The 17,096-nt window shown below is 42.9% G+C and overlaps 2 protein-coding genes across 3 annotated transcripts; one reads left to right on the top strand and one right to left on the bottom strand.

The window, feature by feature from the left end:
• Positions 1-857: 857 nt before the first annotated feature.
• On the bottom strand, positions 858-4,297 carry LOC138606515 (tumor protein p53 inducible nuclear protein 2). Of its 2 annotated transcripts, none has more exons than XM_069678980.1 (4): positions 4,165-4,297; positions 3,142-3,344; positions 2,601-2,706; positions 858-1,490 (listed from the first exon to the last, which is right to left on the bottom strand). In XM_069678980.1, exons 2-4 carry the CDS (start codon positions 3,248-3,250, stop codon positions 1,244-1,246), a joined length of 462 nt encoding a protein of 153 aa, XP_069535081.1. In that variant the 5' UTR covers positions 3,251-3,344; positions 4,165-4,297; the 3' UTR covers positions 858-1,243. The 2 variants fall into 2 exon arrangements, with proteins under 2 accessions (XP_069535081.1, XP_069535082.1); XM_069678981.1 differs by having other exon boundaries at positions 3,142-3,341.
• A 2,310-nt stretch (positions 4,298-6,607) lies between these two features.
• On the top strand, positions 6,608-10,134 carry snai1a (snail family zinc finger 1a). Its single transcript, XM_069678270.1, has 3 exons — positions 6,608-6,867; positions 7,393-7,911; positions 8,641-10,134. The coding sequence occupies exons 1-3, from the start codon at positions 6,792-6,794 to the stop codon at positions 8,823-8,825; spliced, it is 780 nt and encodes a 259-aa protein (XP_069534371.1). The 5' UTR covers positions 6,608-6,791; the 3' UTR covers positions 8,826-10,134.
• Positions 10,135-17,096: the final 6,962 nt, after the last annotated feature.

Genomic DNA, 17,096 nt, shown 5'->3' with positions numbered 1-17,096 from the left:
CCACATCCTTTAAGACACAGAGATCTAAAAGGAGATATCCAGAAACATCTGGATTTCAGAGAGCTAGCAATGTCTTTCCTGTGTTTACTTAATGCCTTTCTCAATCAATGTAAGCTCCCTCCACCATGATTTAGTTCTTAGTTATTTTTTTAATTTATATTTCCGTGTTCAGATATAATTCCCTGTTTTACTTTGCCTCTTGTGTTGATCCACTTCCTGCCTTTGTGTGTTTCCTGCTTGTTTATTTATTGTTTTCACCTGCCTCTTAATTGTCTTATCTGCGTCTGATTAGCCTCACCTCCCAGGTGTATTTAGTCTTTGTGTTCCCGTCTCAGTGGCAGTTCGTCATTTGTCAAACCCTTGCCCCTTGTGGATTTGTTCCCTGTGAGTTTTCATGTGTTTTGGAATTTACCAGATTTTTGGATTTTGCTGTCACCAATGGACCATTTAAGCTTTTTTTCAAGCCTTTTGCTTGCCTTTCTGTTAGAGTTTGAATAAATCTTAAGTCTATACCTTTTTGTGTAAGCCACGACTTGACACCCTCAATGTGAAGGTCCATCATCCCCAGCAGGTGCAATTACCTCCCCAGCCTTGAGATCCCAGTATTTGCTTCTGTGAAACAATGAGCAGTTAAATATTACTCAGATAATATACACAATATCACCAATTAAAGCTTGATTTTGGCAACCCCTGTGGACAAAGTGGTACCTCTTATCTCTTTGCTGATCTTTACCTGTACATGGATACGACGTGTTTATGAAAAAAAAATCTCACCCTGCTTTCTTTTAAAATTCAAATGTACCACTCCAATTCTCACAGGAGCTTTAATAAAACACAAGCTGCAAAGTCATCATGTTTATTGCTGTATGAAGAAGGTTTAAAATGAAGTACATAGAAGTAGATCCATGTTGATGGACAAACACATTACTTTGTCTTAAAGGATAAGATACATTTTGCACAAGCTGCACTTCACTCATCCATTTGTATAAAGTCACATGCACACAAACAAGAGAACACGGTGTATCTCATTTCATGAGGTGTACATGTTCATTACAAATACAGTACGAGTTCAAATGTAGCTGCCTACTGGCTGGGTAACAGTTGTCAAGTGTTGTAAAGAGTTACATCAAAATAAGATGTATAGCTTAAATCTGCACAAGACAAAAATATGTGTAATATATGCACATGTTTGATTACTATGATGCGTGTTGTAAGATTTCCTGGTTAACATTTTGCAGTTGCCTCAGTGGCTGAGGTTACGATGTCCTGGCTGTTGGAGGGGGAAGGAGTGATGGTGGACTCCTTGGCGTACACGGTTCTGGCGCTGAATGGCGTTCCGAGTCATGTGGTGTCGGTCTGCCCAGGTTTTAGCCTTCTGTATGGAAGTTAACTGTGTCGCTTCTAGCAAAGCTTTAGGCTGAAACACAGAGCCTGTGATGGCCCGACTGCTGGCGCTGCTACTTTGAACTGTGGGCTCGGGATCTGACACACTGGAGAGAAACACAAACAGGTCAGTGAATGGGACAACCTTGAGTTTTTACTAAATAAAATAAGTTAATTTGAATTTTTAGGAAAATGAAATAAAGCTGTGCACTTCTTAAAAAGTAAGTGAAAATGCCAGACGATCTGTCCATTATCAGGAAGTATGGACAACATAGATGCCAGAGGCCCGTTGGACGGTTTCTTCCTCTGGGTCCATAAATTCCTAAGAATGGACACCTTGAAGGGAATTATCTCGCTTATACCATGGTCATTTGCTAAAAGAAGAAAATTCAGACCACTACTTTATGTTTTCATGCGTTTTGTGATTGAGAAGTTTTTGAAAAGCCGTAACTCTGTTTCCCTCATTACCATCCAATAAGGTTCTAATGCAATGGAAACGTTATTAACTAATCCAATTAATAGAATGGACCTTAGACTGACTCGGCAACGTGAGCTTATAGAAGGCATTGGCTAAGCTTTATTAAAAGATCAAAAGTCAATAACATTATGTACAGTCAATGTTAAGTATGAATTATTGACAGTATGTTTAACTGCAAGACTAGCTAGCTAACCAGCCATGTCATAGTCCGCAAATCAACCTTAAGATTATCATGAATAAATGATCGGTCTTGTTTACTGCCTCACACAGAGAGTTGAATTGTGAATGGGATGTGAAAAGATCACTAATTATTCAGTAAGTGCAGAGGGTGGGTGTACTTCTTACAGGTTGTGTGTTACAGGTGCCATTCTGTCGTGTTCAGAGGATGAACCACTGAAGGACTGCAGTTAGTGTTTTAATTAAATAACAAAGGTTTTTCCCTCTTCATTTTTAAGTTTATCTATCTCTTCTCTTTTTCTCAGTCAAAAAGGTTGTCATATTATCCAAATAGGTTTTAATAAATGTTGAAGCCGCTCTATAAATTGTAAGTAGAGGATTTGACTGCGTCCGTGTTTCTATAGTTACTCATATTAGATCCAGGCTGATATGTAGCCAGCACGTTAATAGGTGTCCAATTCTTCATTGACACCCTGCAGGCAATTAGAATCAAGAATTCTTTTTTTTCCCCTGATGTTGAAAATGTAGATTTTGCAAAAAAGACCTCCTCTTTAAAGCTTACCTTATGTCCGTTTTAATGTCAGCAACAGTTTCTCCATGAAGAGCACAGTTTAATGTTGGTTGGGTTTCAGTCAGCTCTGCACCAGGATCCTCTGCTGAAACTGCCTCTGTGGAGACAAAACAGATTTTTGTCTTACAATTGGTCAAAAATTTAGTGAATCGTTAGCAAATAGTCCATCTGTGGACGTTAAAAAAAAAAAATGCTTTTATGATATTAAAATGAAAAGCTCTTTAGATAAATGTAAAATAGGTAAATCAATAAAAATCTAAACTACAAATTAAGTGTACTGGATGTTTAAGAAATTGCTTTTTATTATGTTTTTTTTTTAAATTCTAGGTTTAATTGTTTGGCTTAAGTGGCTTTAAAGGCATCATATTTGACATCACCATACACGTCACTGCACATCAATGTAATCATTTGTATGATTTTTCTAAATAATTTATAAAATATACCTGTTGAAACGACTGTACATTTGTGTATATTGTATATTGTTACTGTGTATACAAAATATATTTTAAATATAACATGCCTCATGACTGACCTTGATGGCTGACAACAAGCCACCCTTCTTCCAACCCTTCTCCAGACTTGATGTCTTGAGGGGTCTCCTCCTCCCCTCCAAAAAGCAGACGGGTTATTGTTTTGAACATCACTGGTCTCTCTTTGTGTTCTCTTGAGGTCTTTGCTCCTGTCTTCCTTCCCTTCGTTGTCCAGCAGGAAGCTCAGGTGTTGAGTCTATATCTGCTATTGGTAAGAAAATACTAAGTCATTTACATAATGACTCAGCATCATTACTACCTTCAGTAATGCTAACTCTAATCCCTCTTTGACTGTTTGACGGTGAGCCATGTCAAGGGACTATTCATTATTATTTTTCAAAATTCAATAATGTGGGTCAGCTGACTAGGATATTCAATCAAACTTCTTGTAATATTAATAATGCCCACTCCCCCAGAATTTCATTGTTAGGGTCCATCTGTCTCTTGATACATGGGGGAGGGGCTTCTTTTCACAAGCATCTCCTGCACCTTTCAATGGACTGACATTGCTCTATGTTCAACCATTGCACTGAATTAACTATGGAACTGACATCGGGTCATTTTCTGCATTGTATACAGTATATTGGTTATATGTTGTTATTGTGTTGTGGTTTGATACAGTGAGGTACACGTCACAGAAAGGAGGGCAGGAAAAAATAGGAATAAAACACTATTGCAGACACAAAGATCAACACCTCGTTGAATCAAACTTGTCTCGCTGGCCGTTTGTTTAAAATGTATCTTTATACATTACATTTATACATAATCATAGACTAGGTATATGGTTCAGATAGAGTCCTTAGTGGTTTGCGGTAATACAGTATGTCGTTATATCTTCAGTGGCTGCAGCCTAACCAAACTGGGACAATCAGTGACAACCAGCAATAAACAGTAAATCCACTTTTGCAACAATAATCAAACAAAATCAGTAAATGGTAGCAACAGCTATGACAATGGTCGCCTATTTAAGTCTAACGTCCGCAGTAAATTTCTGTCAATAAGCTGTAACCACGCAGTGTCCTTACCTGCTGTTACTGTTTCTTGGTTTCAGCCGCAGACCATTTCAGTTTCAATTCGAAAATGTTCGCAATTTTGATAAACCTGTGAAAACCTACCGCTGTTAATACAAAACAAGGCTGTTGTTTTGTATTTCAAATCTTCAACCGATCACAGATAACAAACGACCCGCCCGTGTCCCCGCCCACCTTGAGAAAAGCACCAATCAGATGCCGTGATCTTAGTCCGTTTGGTTTGACTCTTGCGAAGATTAAACATTGCGGTCAAGATAGACTCCCGTCCAAACTCGTCATCTTATTCGTCGGTTCTTCTCCATACAGTCTATTTTCTTCACACGTCTTCCCATCTGTGTACATAGTATTATGGATGACTACCCACAAAATGGTAACTACACTGTTTTATTTAATTTAACACAGGTGTTAAAGGTTTAAACACTCTCGACACTCCTCGCTAAGACGGAAGTAACTTTATTTTTGCCCTTTCCGGTGCGCCGGATGAATGCACAGAACGTTTACGCTTCTTGATACACTATGTCCATTGAGTGTGTAGTTGAACAATTTCGAAGTAGGCTACCTCGATTACCCCTTGACGTAACATTCATGAGTCTTTGACTCTACCAGATGGTTTTATCACTTTGAATGGAAGAAAACTTAGTTAACTCCACATACTGTAGTATTATTGTTTATAAAAGCTTAGTAGCCTTATTCAGTTAGAGTTATATTAACGTGTGCTAAATGTTGGAACATTTTATGCCACGAAAAAGTGTAATAATATCCCTGGGTGAAGGACCAAAGATGTCAGGTACATTTCAATGACATTGCCCATTGACAATCCTCACACAAGATAAAACAAACTCCACAAAACATCAGGGCAGTCTCCAAATTCTCAGATATACTGCATTTTTAAATTAACTAAAACAATGTATCAAAACTCTCAAGCTAATAGATAGTAAACATAAAAAAGTAACAGTGGGGTTTTTTGGTGAGATTCTTGGAGAGGAGTGACGTGTCCAGCACAGTAATATTTTGTTTTTGTTTTTCTTATGTGGGCTACTTATTATGTATGTAACTTATTTGTCCCAGAGCTGATTTTTGATTGTTCTATCACTATTTATTTAATTTAAATTTTAAGATATACAGGTATTTTATAAGCACAGTCTGTACTGTTTGGCCTATTATAATTGTTCAAAAAGGTTTATTGTAAAAGAAAATTCAAAGAAATTCAATAAATTCAAACACATTTAGAGGAACATTGCATCAATAGCATTAAGCATTGCACTGAAGTTTACCATATTGTAAACACAGCTTCAGATGGTGGCAGTGACAGCAAAAAATACATTATTTTAAATTATCCACGCAGCCCTCAGACTGATTCCTCCAGCCTGAATACTACTAAATATGTGATATTGCCAAGGACACCTCTAGAAAACAGTGGTATGTGTATATGTTTATACTTCTGTTATATTGTTCACCTGCTTAAGCATCATGTCTGATTTCTAAAGATTCTAGTGACGCTGTAATTATTTCTTTAATATCCTGCTAGATAACTGCAAGTTATCATTCTTCACATTTTATGCCTACCGCAGTCCAACAGACTTTGTTTCAACGTTTTAATCAAGATGCTGAAGAAGGTGATTTTTAACCTCTGTAACAGCGCCACCGTGTGTTCATTGGCCTGAACTGGGCATATATCATTACTTACTTTCTTCCAATAGGTGGTACTGTTACTCCACCGAGGTTTTTATGGGACTCTGAGACTGAGATAGTCTGTGTGTCATGTAAAAGTATGGCAGGTCTGATGACACTGTGACGCCACCAAATTAACACAGTAACTATCTTACAACACGGGCCAGTCTGAGAACAACACTTTTAAGATGATTCTCAAAGTACAATGGAAAGACAACGACAACTTACGAGAAATGTTCTGCTCATTCATGATGTATCTTATGGTTAGACATTCCCTTTCAAACTCCCAAAATGAAGGATAGTGCGTTTGATAGTTTTATGATATTTCTCAGCACACATTTTAAACAATAACAATATGTTGGGTTTTTTTACTTCAGTACTCCCCTCTTCTGTTTAAAACTAAATTCAACTTTGCAATTACGCTGGCAAATTGTTTTGCTATCACATTTCCTGGGATATAGGTTAAATCCACATGATTGGACCACACAGTGCCTAATAAATCATTATGATTTGCGACCCCTTTATACAGTAATTAATAATAATTTGCTAATGGTCCTTCACCTTTTCTTCAGCAGGTCACCACCACTGATTCCAGTGTGTAGGTGGTGTGAAGCTCTCTGTTTTTGTTGTTGTGAAGAGTGCGATCGTGAGGGCTTCAACGGTGATACAGGGAGGTGGGGTGGAGGAGGTGGGGAGGGCCCTCGGGGCGAGCACACCCCTACCGCCTTGTGTCAGAGTATTTCAGAACAGAGGCCAGCATTTAGTCATTGTGTATGGAAGCTGCACACAAACTTGTCTGCTGAAATCCACTCAAACTTTTGGACAAGAGGAGGATATTTCTTTCTATCTACAGACCAGGGGACCACTAATACTTCTTTTGTTCTGGTAGAAACTGTGCGTCGTGACCACAGGATACTTTTACGCACAGTTATTTAAAACTCAAAAGGACAATGCCTCGATCTTTCCTGGTCAAAAAGTACTTCGCTAAACAAAAGCCAAACTACAGTGAACTGGAATGTCAGAACGGTAAGTTGAGAAGATTTGTATTTCTTCTAAGAATTATGAAAGCATGCTTACATAAGTGCCAAAACCGATAGACAGCAACCTGTTTTTCTGAAGTGAAGTTCAGGCTTTTTTTTAAAAATGTACACTTATTTTTAAAATGGACAATTGTGTGCTTTTTGTCCCTCGTTCAACTTCAAACCCGGCTACTCCCCGTTCAAGTCGGGGCCCGTTAGACGTACTTTCCCCCCTTTCTGCAACCAGACAGAGCCTCATTCATGTTACAAGCTCTTGTGAATACGTGGGAGGAAACGGCCCATGAAACCTTCCCATGGCTCCAGCTTTACGCTTATTAAGTGCCGAGAAAACAAGAATTTATCAGCAAATCAAATACTGACAGTATAGATAGAGCTGGTAAAGGTTTATGAAATCCATCAGATGGTGAAGTTGCTGTCTAATGTTCAATATTTAATTCAAATACTATTGAACTTTTTGTGTACAGTCTGAAACTGGCTCATGTTTGATCCACCTTCTCCTTTTCTGTCTCAGACACTTCACTGGAGAGGTTTCCTCTTGCTGAGCTCCCATCAGGGGACAACACATCCGCTGCCACCTGCTTCACAACAGGTCTGGTGTGGGACCTGAGTGTCTTTCCCACCCTCTACCTACCCACCTCCCAAACAGAACCCTCTGCCGCCCCAGGTCCCCTGGACCTCAGCTCCCCGTCCAGCCTCAGCAGCAGTGCCAGCAGTTGTGGAGAGGAGGATGAAGGACGCACCTCAGACCCTCCAAGCCCTGAACCCGTACACACATATGCCCCTCGCCAGCGGATGAAATGCACCGGCGTTATGGCTCATATCAGCCCCCCTGAGGAAGAGGAGGAGAGAGAGACCCCAGTCACAACATCCAGGCCAGCTTTCCTCTGCAAACACTGCCCCAAAGAGTACACCAGCCTCGGGGCTCTGAAGATGCACATCCGCTCACACACCCTCCCCTGTGTGTGTACCACATGTGGAAAGGCTTTCTCCAGGCCGTGGCTGCTGCGCGGTCACATCCGCACACACACAGGTAAGATACAATAACAGTACTCTTCAACATGTCTTATCTCTTTAATCATCTAAATCCAACTTCATTGATGATTCATGAGTGAAGAAATCAGAGTAACTTTTCCTGTGAAGCAGAAAATCTACATCTGAGTTGCTGTTATGTGAGTGAGCAGGTCACTCCTTCATCATTTGGGCTGTGAAGTGAGGGAGCAGAATATACATAACAATCAGTGTGACGAGGCCAACACTTGATCAGGAGACAGGGAAGCCCTCTGTGGACCCTGCTCTTATTGATCACTCATTGTGTTTAATGTCCCAGCAACAATGACTTGTCGGCTAATCTTATCACGGCTGCTGGGAAGACAGAAAATCTGGGATACAGGAGTGACAAAAGGTTAAAAGAAGGCCTGAAGGGTCTCTGCTATCATTGAGCACTTAGTACCTGCAGCAACTTGTTAGTGTGTTAATCTGATTTGGCTGTGATTGAATCATGCTAATTCAGACAGACTCTTACCCAACCAGCCTACCATGCGCTTCCTCCTTTTCTTCAGAATGCGTGAGTGTGTGTGTGTGTGTGTGTGTGTGTGTTTGTGTGTGGGAGGTGTGAGTGTCTGGGAGGTGTAAGTAGTAAGGTCTTATGAACTCAGCGTAAATACTGTTGTCACTGAAATAGGTCTGGTGTTAGTGCCACATCTAAAGGTAGTGCCAGTTTAAGTCTTGTAACATAAGTTTTCTTTCTGTCTCTGTCCAGGTGAGCGTCCGTTTTCCTGCCCGCACTGCAACCGAGCCTTTGCTGACCGTTCCAACCTACGGGCTCACCTGCAGACCCATGCCGAGGTGAAGAAGTACCAGTGTAGCATCTGCTCTCGCACCTTCAGCCGCATGTCATTGCTGCAGAAGCACAGCTCCTCAGGGTGCTGCTCCAGCACAGTGTGAGACACATTAGAGACGGACAAAGTGTACCCACTTGGAGCTCAGGGCAGTGGTGGGCTAGTTTCCAAGGAGCAGACGTCAACTTAAGCCCAGCTGGCCTGATGATGTTGATGATGTTCTGTAGGGCCTCAAAAAGCATAAAAAGGCCTTCTTTAACAGACCTGGAGGGAGTCAAGCCTCATTATTGGATCTGACTTTACAAGCCTTTTAGCTTCTTTGCTCCGCAAAACAACATTTGAGGAGCAGTTTTCTTCCAATCTAGATTGAGGTCATGAGGCTGGACCAAAGCTGAACAGAGCAATGCAAACACTCACTTGATATCAGCCCCTTTGTTGTCATTGTGCCCATTCCAAAGACCAAATATGTAGTGAAGTCATAGGGGTAAGAGGTGTTCTTTCCTGTCTCCGTCCTGGTGCCGGCTAGCTCAGGATCATGGCCTAGACACAGCTGCTGAGAGGTAGGGGTGCGTGGGTGGAATAAATCTCTCAGCATGCCTTAAAACACACACACACACACACACACACACACACACACACACACACACACAAAAGCAAATGCACACACAGCTGTCCCTGGTACTGTGGTGTAGATAGACGAGGTGCTAACAGGTGCTACAGCCATGACCTTCGTTGGTTGATAGCAGGTGACTTCCACTGCCCTTGGTTTGCTTAAGAAAAAAGAGGAAGCATGTCATGTCAAAAGAATGGCATCAGTTAGTCTTTTTGACCAGTGGGGATTGTTTTAAGCCTCTATTTTGACGACATCCAAACCTTCTCTTTAATCTGATGCTTTCAGAGATAGGAAAAGACCTGTCTGTTTATTCCAAAGAAGCTTCACTTTGCAGCACCGCTGCAGTGTGGATGACAATGCAAGCCATGCACTCAAGGTTACCACAGTGTTAATTTTAATAACAGCCAAAGCCATATTTTGTAACTTAAATGAATTTATGCTTTGAAATTGTATTACTTTTGAAACCAAAAATGTGCCTTTTTTTACCTCAGTATTGTAGATTGAAACTCAACATTGCAGTATTATTAGGAATAAGCACCAAACGGTTGAAATATAATAAGGCTGGGACCAAAAATGTTTCAGGTTTACGCTAAGGAGACGTGGTTTTGTAATATGTGATCAGAACCTTGTAAATGGACTTTACAAAGATGAATTTTGAACTTTCCTGAACATTTTATGGCAGTTTTTTTTCTTGTGCAATGTGACGATGATGTGTTATTTCAATTTTGTACTATGCTTGTGTGTTCACTCTATTTTTCTTTACGTTGTAACTGATACGTTTTCATTTAATAAAGTAATTTATGTTTATTAACACTGGCTCTTTCATTTGTATTAGCATCCATGCTGTTTCAGTTTGATCTCTTCCTTGATACAGTGGTAGTATGGGTGCAGTCGATACATTGGTTGTAAAAAGTCTGTTTGATCATTAACTGGGAGATTTCTGTTGGGATCTTGACATTAGGCGTGGAAGTGAACTGACCATTGTGGTGAGCCTGAATTGTAGATGTGCAGGTGAACACATGTGATGGACTGGAACAACTGATTGCACCTGCTTCTAGTTTACACCTGCCGTCTACTTCTCACTGTTGCTGTGCAAACACTGCTTGGTGTGTGAGTGTGAGTGTGTGTGTGTGTGTGTGTGTGTGTGTGTGTGTGTGTAGGTGTGTTTACATGCAGTTAAAAGAGAACTTGAGTGAAAGTCAACTTCTGTTTTAATCAGTCACAGGATTTAATCTATACTGTATGTACTTGCTACAGCTCTTGAAAACACAAGTTAAATTCCAGTAAGCTATAGCTGTGAGTGTGTGTGTGTATGTTTTTTTCCTCCCCAGGGAGAGTATAACATTCTCCTCTTCCTCCGCCTAGACAGTGAGTCAGAGTCTGCTCAGACCGGAGCTTTAGGTTCCCATGGCTCTCTGCTCTCAGTCAGTAAGTCAGGCCACTAGTCAGTCAGTCACTCAGTTGGTGTGCGTGGGCTGAGGCCCAGCCAGTCCAGCAAAGAGTGAGGTAAGCTGTTCCACGGCACAGTTCTTTATTTCCCTCTGAGTCAGGGAAATGTGCTCAGTGCTACCAGCCAGGACGACCACTGCAGCATGACGCAGAGACTCACCTCACACACTCAGTGCGTCTAACCAAACTGCTTTTACAGATTCTCAAACATCTGTGTCCAAACACCAACCAGGTCCAATATGGAACTAATGTGAGTTTCCTTTGACCATTATGTTCCTGTGTCTTTTACCCAGGATGCTCTTGGATAAAAGGACCATAAAACTCTCAGCTGTTTAGGGTTATCTCAGGACTATTTTGATGATGTCAGCTGCTATGTCCTGAGGTGAGGCTGTTAGTTCTGCTAGCAAAGACAATTGAGACAAGTTCCTAATTGAGCACTCAGAGGATTGCTTGTTTATGTACTTTGTCTGAGGCTTTTCATTTGCGTAGTTTCTTTCATCACCCCATTTTTGTGGGCTACAATGATAAGGTGCTGCCTCTCCAGAATCGATAATCCTTTGATCAACATTTTGGCACAGCTCACCTTCTTCTATCTATATAGTCCTATGAGGTCACCATTGCCACAGCCACACTGCCGTGTGTGGCCACGGAAAACTAAAATATATTTAAAATCTTTGCTGCATCACAAGTTACTGTTCTTATTTCTGCCTTTTTGGAGAGAAAAGAAAACACAACATGCTCCGCTTCATGTTCCTCAGGGAGAGTGGAGGGCCTGGATCTGAAATCTGAGAGCGTTTTCCTGCTGTGTGCTTTACAGTGCCAGAGCACTCACTGTAATTTACCAAAAGTGGCTGCTATTTATGCCATAAAGCATGTGTTTAACATTCCTGAACCCCACTGTGTTTGTGTATTCCTCACTCTCCCACTCGCTCGCTCTCTTCCACTCACTCTCTTGCCTGCCTCTACGGCTGTATTTCTATTTATGTGAGCGTGTGTGTGTGTGTGTGTGTGTGTGTGTGTGTATGTGTAGTGAGAGGAAACGGTCCCTACAGAGCAGCAGCCCTTTCCCTCTTCACAGAAGGATCATCTCTCCCCCTCTGAGACAAGGCCGACAGGAAGTGGGAGTTTACATTGGCCTACTTCACCCAAAAAAAGCAGTCTGGATCGTGGAGCTGCAGAGCTCGAGCTCTGTTTCTGCTGCTGTTGCTGCTGCACTTTGCCACTACCAGCGCCATGTCCCATCCCCCAATCAGCTGTCCCACCCATGGCCACTCTTAAGCCAAGTTTTCGGGGTGGAGTTGGGTGGCCAGGAACTCTAGAGTGGCCTTCGATGCAGCAGCAGTTTGGGCTCATGGCCTGGGAGACAGGAAGGAGCTGTCAGCATCTCATAAACAGGACTCATCCTGCACTCATGACACACAAGAGCTGGAGAGGGCTCTCCCAGGAAAAGCCTTCAAACACACACTTTAAAACCAGACTGTGGCTCAGCCTGGTGCTTATATATGGCCTGCTCAAGATGAATCATAAAAATGACACTGACTATGTGTTGGCCACTTTTCACACTTGTGACTATCACCTGAGAGTCAGTAGACAATGTGCTGATACATTACAGTCACTTGACAGTAAATGGATTATCTGTGGCTGACAATCCAAATACACCGTGACCGCATCGCCATGGTACTTAGGTATTGAAATATGTTAAATGTAACCCTCAATAGTGGAAATGGTGTACAAAGGCAGCCATCTTGGGTAATGGAAATGGTTCCATCATCATGCTTTGTGCTTAATAACTGAAAGACTGTATCATCAGTTTGTCTGAGTAAGCCTCTCTAAACCTATGTTTTACTTTCTTGGCCTCATGCATCCAAGATGAGCACCTTTGAATGTCTGTTACCTTGATCACTTGTTACTCTGTAAAGTTTAGATGAAAATAACTCTTCCTGTATATGTGGGAGCTCGTGTTCCTGACAGATCTTCTGCCATGTTGTCTCCCTGTGAACACAAAGTTCAGAGTACTGATGTAAATGTCAGAATGCAGAGCTCATACCTCTCTGCTGAGCTGCAAACAGGCCAGAGACACAACCGCTGCATCTGGTAAATAAGAAGGCCAACAGCGGTAACACCACAAGTATGCTTAATGATGGATTTGATCAGGCTGTGGAGTTGCCCCAAGGCTGGATTGGAGAAGTGGTTGGGTGGGTTAGTGGATGGGGGTAGGGGGTGCATATTAAAGAGTAATGAATCACACACTCAGTCACAGGGTCGCCGGCTATGAATGTGCTCTCTGTTGGTTTTCCTGGAGCCTGGAGTTTACTAACTGATGACGCAGGCTGGACTTGATCAGAGACATGTGTTGCTGCGGACTCCATGCCAGTGAGAAGCATAGCGAGAGCGAGGAGAAAGGGGGAGAGCTAGGAGGATGGATGGCGCCTGAGCTGTGTGTCCTTCTGGGCATTGCCTCACACAGAGGCTGGAGGGACGGGAGAGGAGAAGGAGGGAGAAAATAAACCTGACTTCTACCCTGGGACAGGAAACAAGAGATTCTCAGAGAGTATCCTGACCCAGCTTTCCTAACAACCATCACTCCCAAATTCTTGTGTGGCATTTCAGCAAGCTTAGGAGCAGCATGTCTGCTGAACACAAAGCAAACAAAAGTACAGAAGCAAAATAAAGATGACCCTAATTCTAATGTCACTCTATTTAACCAGATGAATTATGATGACCATGTCAATATCTCAGCAGGTTTTTTTCTTGGTAATGTTGCTGTATTTATAGTTGTGTGATCACAGGTCATCCTGATGGGAGACAGGGATGTTGACCAATTTTATCTTTATCCATCCAACAAAACATTTTACCTCGTGGAGGCACTTCATTAAAGTCAGGGAATAACCACAGTCATTTAAGTTTATCTTCTGGACTTCTATGGATGGTGATCCATCCTATAGATGTTGTGATAATTCAGTCTGGACCAAAATGGTGCACTGATGAAAAAAGAGACATTGCCACCCATAGAGTCAAGGCAACAGCACGGCTAAAGACAAAGAAAGTCACCTGACATTTAAAGCCCACACTAGACTCCTCTTCAGCTGACACTGGAGGAAATATCACCTGTTTGCCTCACTGGAATGCACCTGAGCATATTTTCCCAGACAAGGTGCAAAGCGACGTTGAGCTGTAGCCTGAGGCCTTTACAGAGCATTATGAAAGAGGTGATGTAGATCTGTGCCCACCTGTCAGGACATGCTGTAGTGTAACCGTGTGTAAACAGCATCAGGCGGTGAGCTGGGAAACAGTTTGTCTCCCTACTTGTTGCTTATTTTTCAGGGTTTTGATTTGTTGAAACTTTGGAGGCTGTGTGTGAAAGGGAGAAGTACCTACTCGGGCAAGCTGGATCATGCCAAGAGTGAATGTGTCGCACACTCACATGAATATCACTGACAGGAAGAGGATGGCTAATTGAGTCATGGTAGTGTCAGTGGCATGTCATTTCCCATAAACAGCCTCACAGGTTCACAGAGTCTTAGAGCCACACCACCATGACAGACGGGCACGAATAGGAGTTTGGTTTGTCACTTTTGGAGGCTGAGGTGTGAGTGCTTCCCATTTGTTTCAATGGAGATCAAAGAATCAAGGCGGTGTGTCTGAGGAACAGATGCACGGCATCAAAACACTCAGGGATGGTAAACACCACAATCTGCTTCATGTAAACAGACTCAGTACATATGACAGTTGTCATATTGTCATTAATCAAAACACATGCTGTCCCACACTTTAACAACTCCAGACACAAACACACAGACCTGGGTGCATACACTCTTCTGTGTGGGAGGCTAATGCAGCAGCTGGTTATGATGGAAAACACCCAGCACTCCCACCAACACCCCACAGGCCGTCCCTGTCATTGTAACGCACCCAAAAGCTCTGAAGCACCAGAGCCCGAGCAGAACGATCTATTCATCAGCGGCCCAGCTTTCAAACAACTCCAACCAAACAGAGAACCAGTTGATTCTGCACAGTCAGTTCCCAAACAATAGACACACACACACACACACAGTAAGGAAGCACTCTCGCAATCCCAAATCTATGCACGCACACAGACACATGCACACAGTCCTGCACATGTTGAAGCCATTATCCTGTTGCTTGTTAAGTCATTACTCTATAGCTTGTTATTTTCCCAAGCAAGAGAAAGCAATCTATCCACAAAGGAGTGCTGAGAGATCTGCCACCCGACTGAGCCATGGGATATGGGAAGTTACCCTGAAATTTGAGGAATGTGGTGAGGTCTGAAACCTAAGGAATACTGAAAAAAGAGCATCTTCTGGAACAGTGAAGCTTCTTTCCCGGAGTCTCCAGCTCATAGCTGCAGCCAAGACTGTATGAGACGTCCACAGGGAGGGAGTATTATCGACATTACTGATGACAGTGCAGAAAAGTTTCAGTCCACCAATGAGACTCGCAGGAACTGACATAGTCTGAGAGCTTTGACATATTCACAGTGGATCTCAGACATCTGGTTTCCATTTCCCTCCTCTCCTAAGACAGTGAGTGCTGGCAGCAGAGCTTTTCAATGAAATCGTCTATTCCACTTCCTGTGCTATCAGTTTAACATAAGTGTGTGTGCGCTACAAAGGGTAATGAAAATGATACTCAACACATACACACAGTTACCAAAGTGAGCTGCACTGTTTTCCTGTTGTTTTTTTTTCACTCCCCACCCCCCAGCCCTGACGCCACCCTCTGGGTTTATTAGCAGGAACACCCCATGAGCAGCCATTTTCACAGCATCCTCTCCACTCTGCTCCACACTAGAAAAAGCTGTGAGCCAGCACACTCTCACCACACTGCTAATGAGTGACACATGCCCCCTAGCTCCGCCACTGGCACCTAAGATCAAAGCCCTGGAAGAGAAGGGGACGGGTTTAAACATTAAACCCAGAGCCCCTCAACCCCCTGCACCTCCTCTTTGACACCCACGCGATATGTCTGAGGGTGACCAAATGGTGACACACACCTGTCCTTTCTACATTTAACACAAGCAACAGCGCTGTGGCTGTCTTTGTGTGTCTCCGTTCACAGGACCAATGTGAGGGCGAGGTAATGTGTATTCCAGGTGTGTTTGATAAGAGATCAGATAACACCGTCCAAAAATGTTGCATGACAATGAGAGAGACGTAAGTGAGGCCGTGTGCACTGTCAAAAGTATTCATTTGCTCTAAAGCCTGTAGGTGGACAGATTAAGGAAGGAAATGGAATCATGAAGACCTGATTGCAAAAGTCTGGATCAACACTGAATCTCTTGCCCCATGATCCCTGCAGTCCTTTCCATTAAATCAATTGCTTCACCCATCTCCAGCTGAAATATTGTACGAGCAGTTTCCATACTGCTGTAGGGCGTCAAGAACGGAGCGGGTGAATGGGGGAGGGAGAGGAGGGGGGCTAACCAGGGCAAAGGCAGGAAATCCCAGTGCAGCATGAACTATTTTCCTCCATAGTTCCACCAGAACAGCTCTTTGTACCAGTCCCCCACCCCCCTCTATCAGGCCTCTGTCTCTGACAACCATCCACTGCCGTTCTACGAAGCAACCGCACCACTACCACCACTGCCACCGCCGTGAAAAAAAAACAATCCAAACCTCCCGCACACACACACACATATATGCGCACAGTTCATTTGTGGGCCGTTACTCAGCAGTGCTGGGGTTGTGGAGTGGGGATCAAAAGCTTGGGGTTCCCCTCCAACTCAGTCCAAAGTCCCGCTGTGGTTAGCCCATAGACAGAGAGGCACCTTGTTTTACACAGAGCCCCAAAATGCCAAAAACACAGACAGTACACAGAATAAAGAGGAACACATATGCCCTGAGAAAGCTTCCTTGCCTGCAACACAAATTCAACACAGGAGGAAAAGGATCTGTAGCAAATCGAGCCCTTTTTCTTTCTCGTCTTTCTCCTCAACATTCCTTGGCAATAACTCTCAATTCCCCTCACAGTATCACTTGATCATCGAGGACGCACATGCTCTTCATGTGACTCCAATGAAGAGATGGCTCTGCAGAGGCGTATCACAACAAAACTCAAGTCTGTGTGGGACTCATTTCACTGTGACACACATTCCACTTCATTAAGACTGAAGGGTTAGAGGAATGAGACAAATTCAGGTCAGTGACACTGCTGAAGGACTGGGAAAGCAAATATCTGCGTTTGACTCCCTGCCACAGCACGATATCCACTAAATGTGTGTTTCCATATTGCAACATCAAATCCAGATACAGTGCTGATTTGTTGCAGAGCAGGAACCAGGCCCTTGATTGACTT

This window comes from Semicossyphus pulcher, unplaced genomic scaffold (assembly GCF_022749685.1).
Source record: "Semicossyphus pulcher isolate SPU_LCO1_2020_fin unplaced genomic scaffold, fSemPul1.0.p SCAF_3, whole genome shotgun sequence".
Lineage (NCBI taxonomy): Eukaryota > Metazoa > Chordata > Actinopteri > Labriformes > Labridae > Semicossyphus > Semicossyphus pulcher.
Note: the sequence above shows the minus strand (reverse complement) of the source record. Positions and strands in the feature narration are given on the sequence as shown.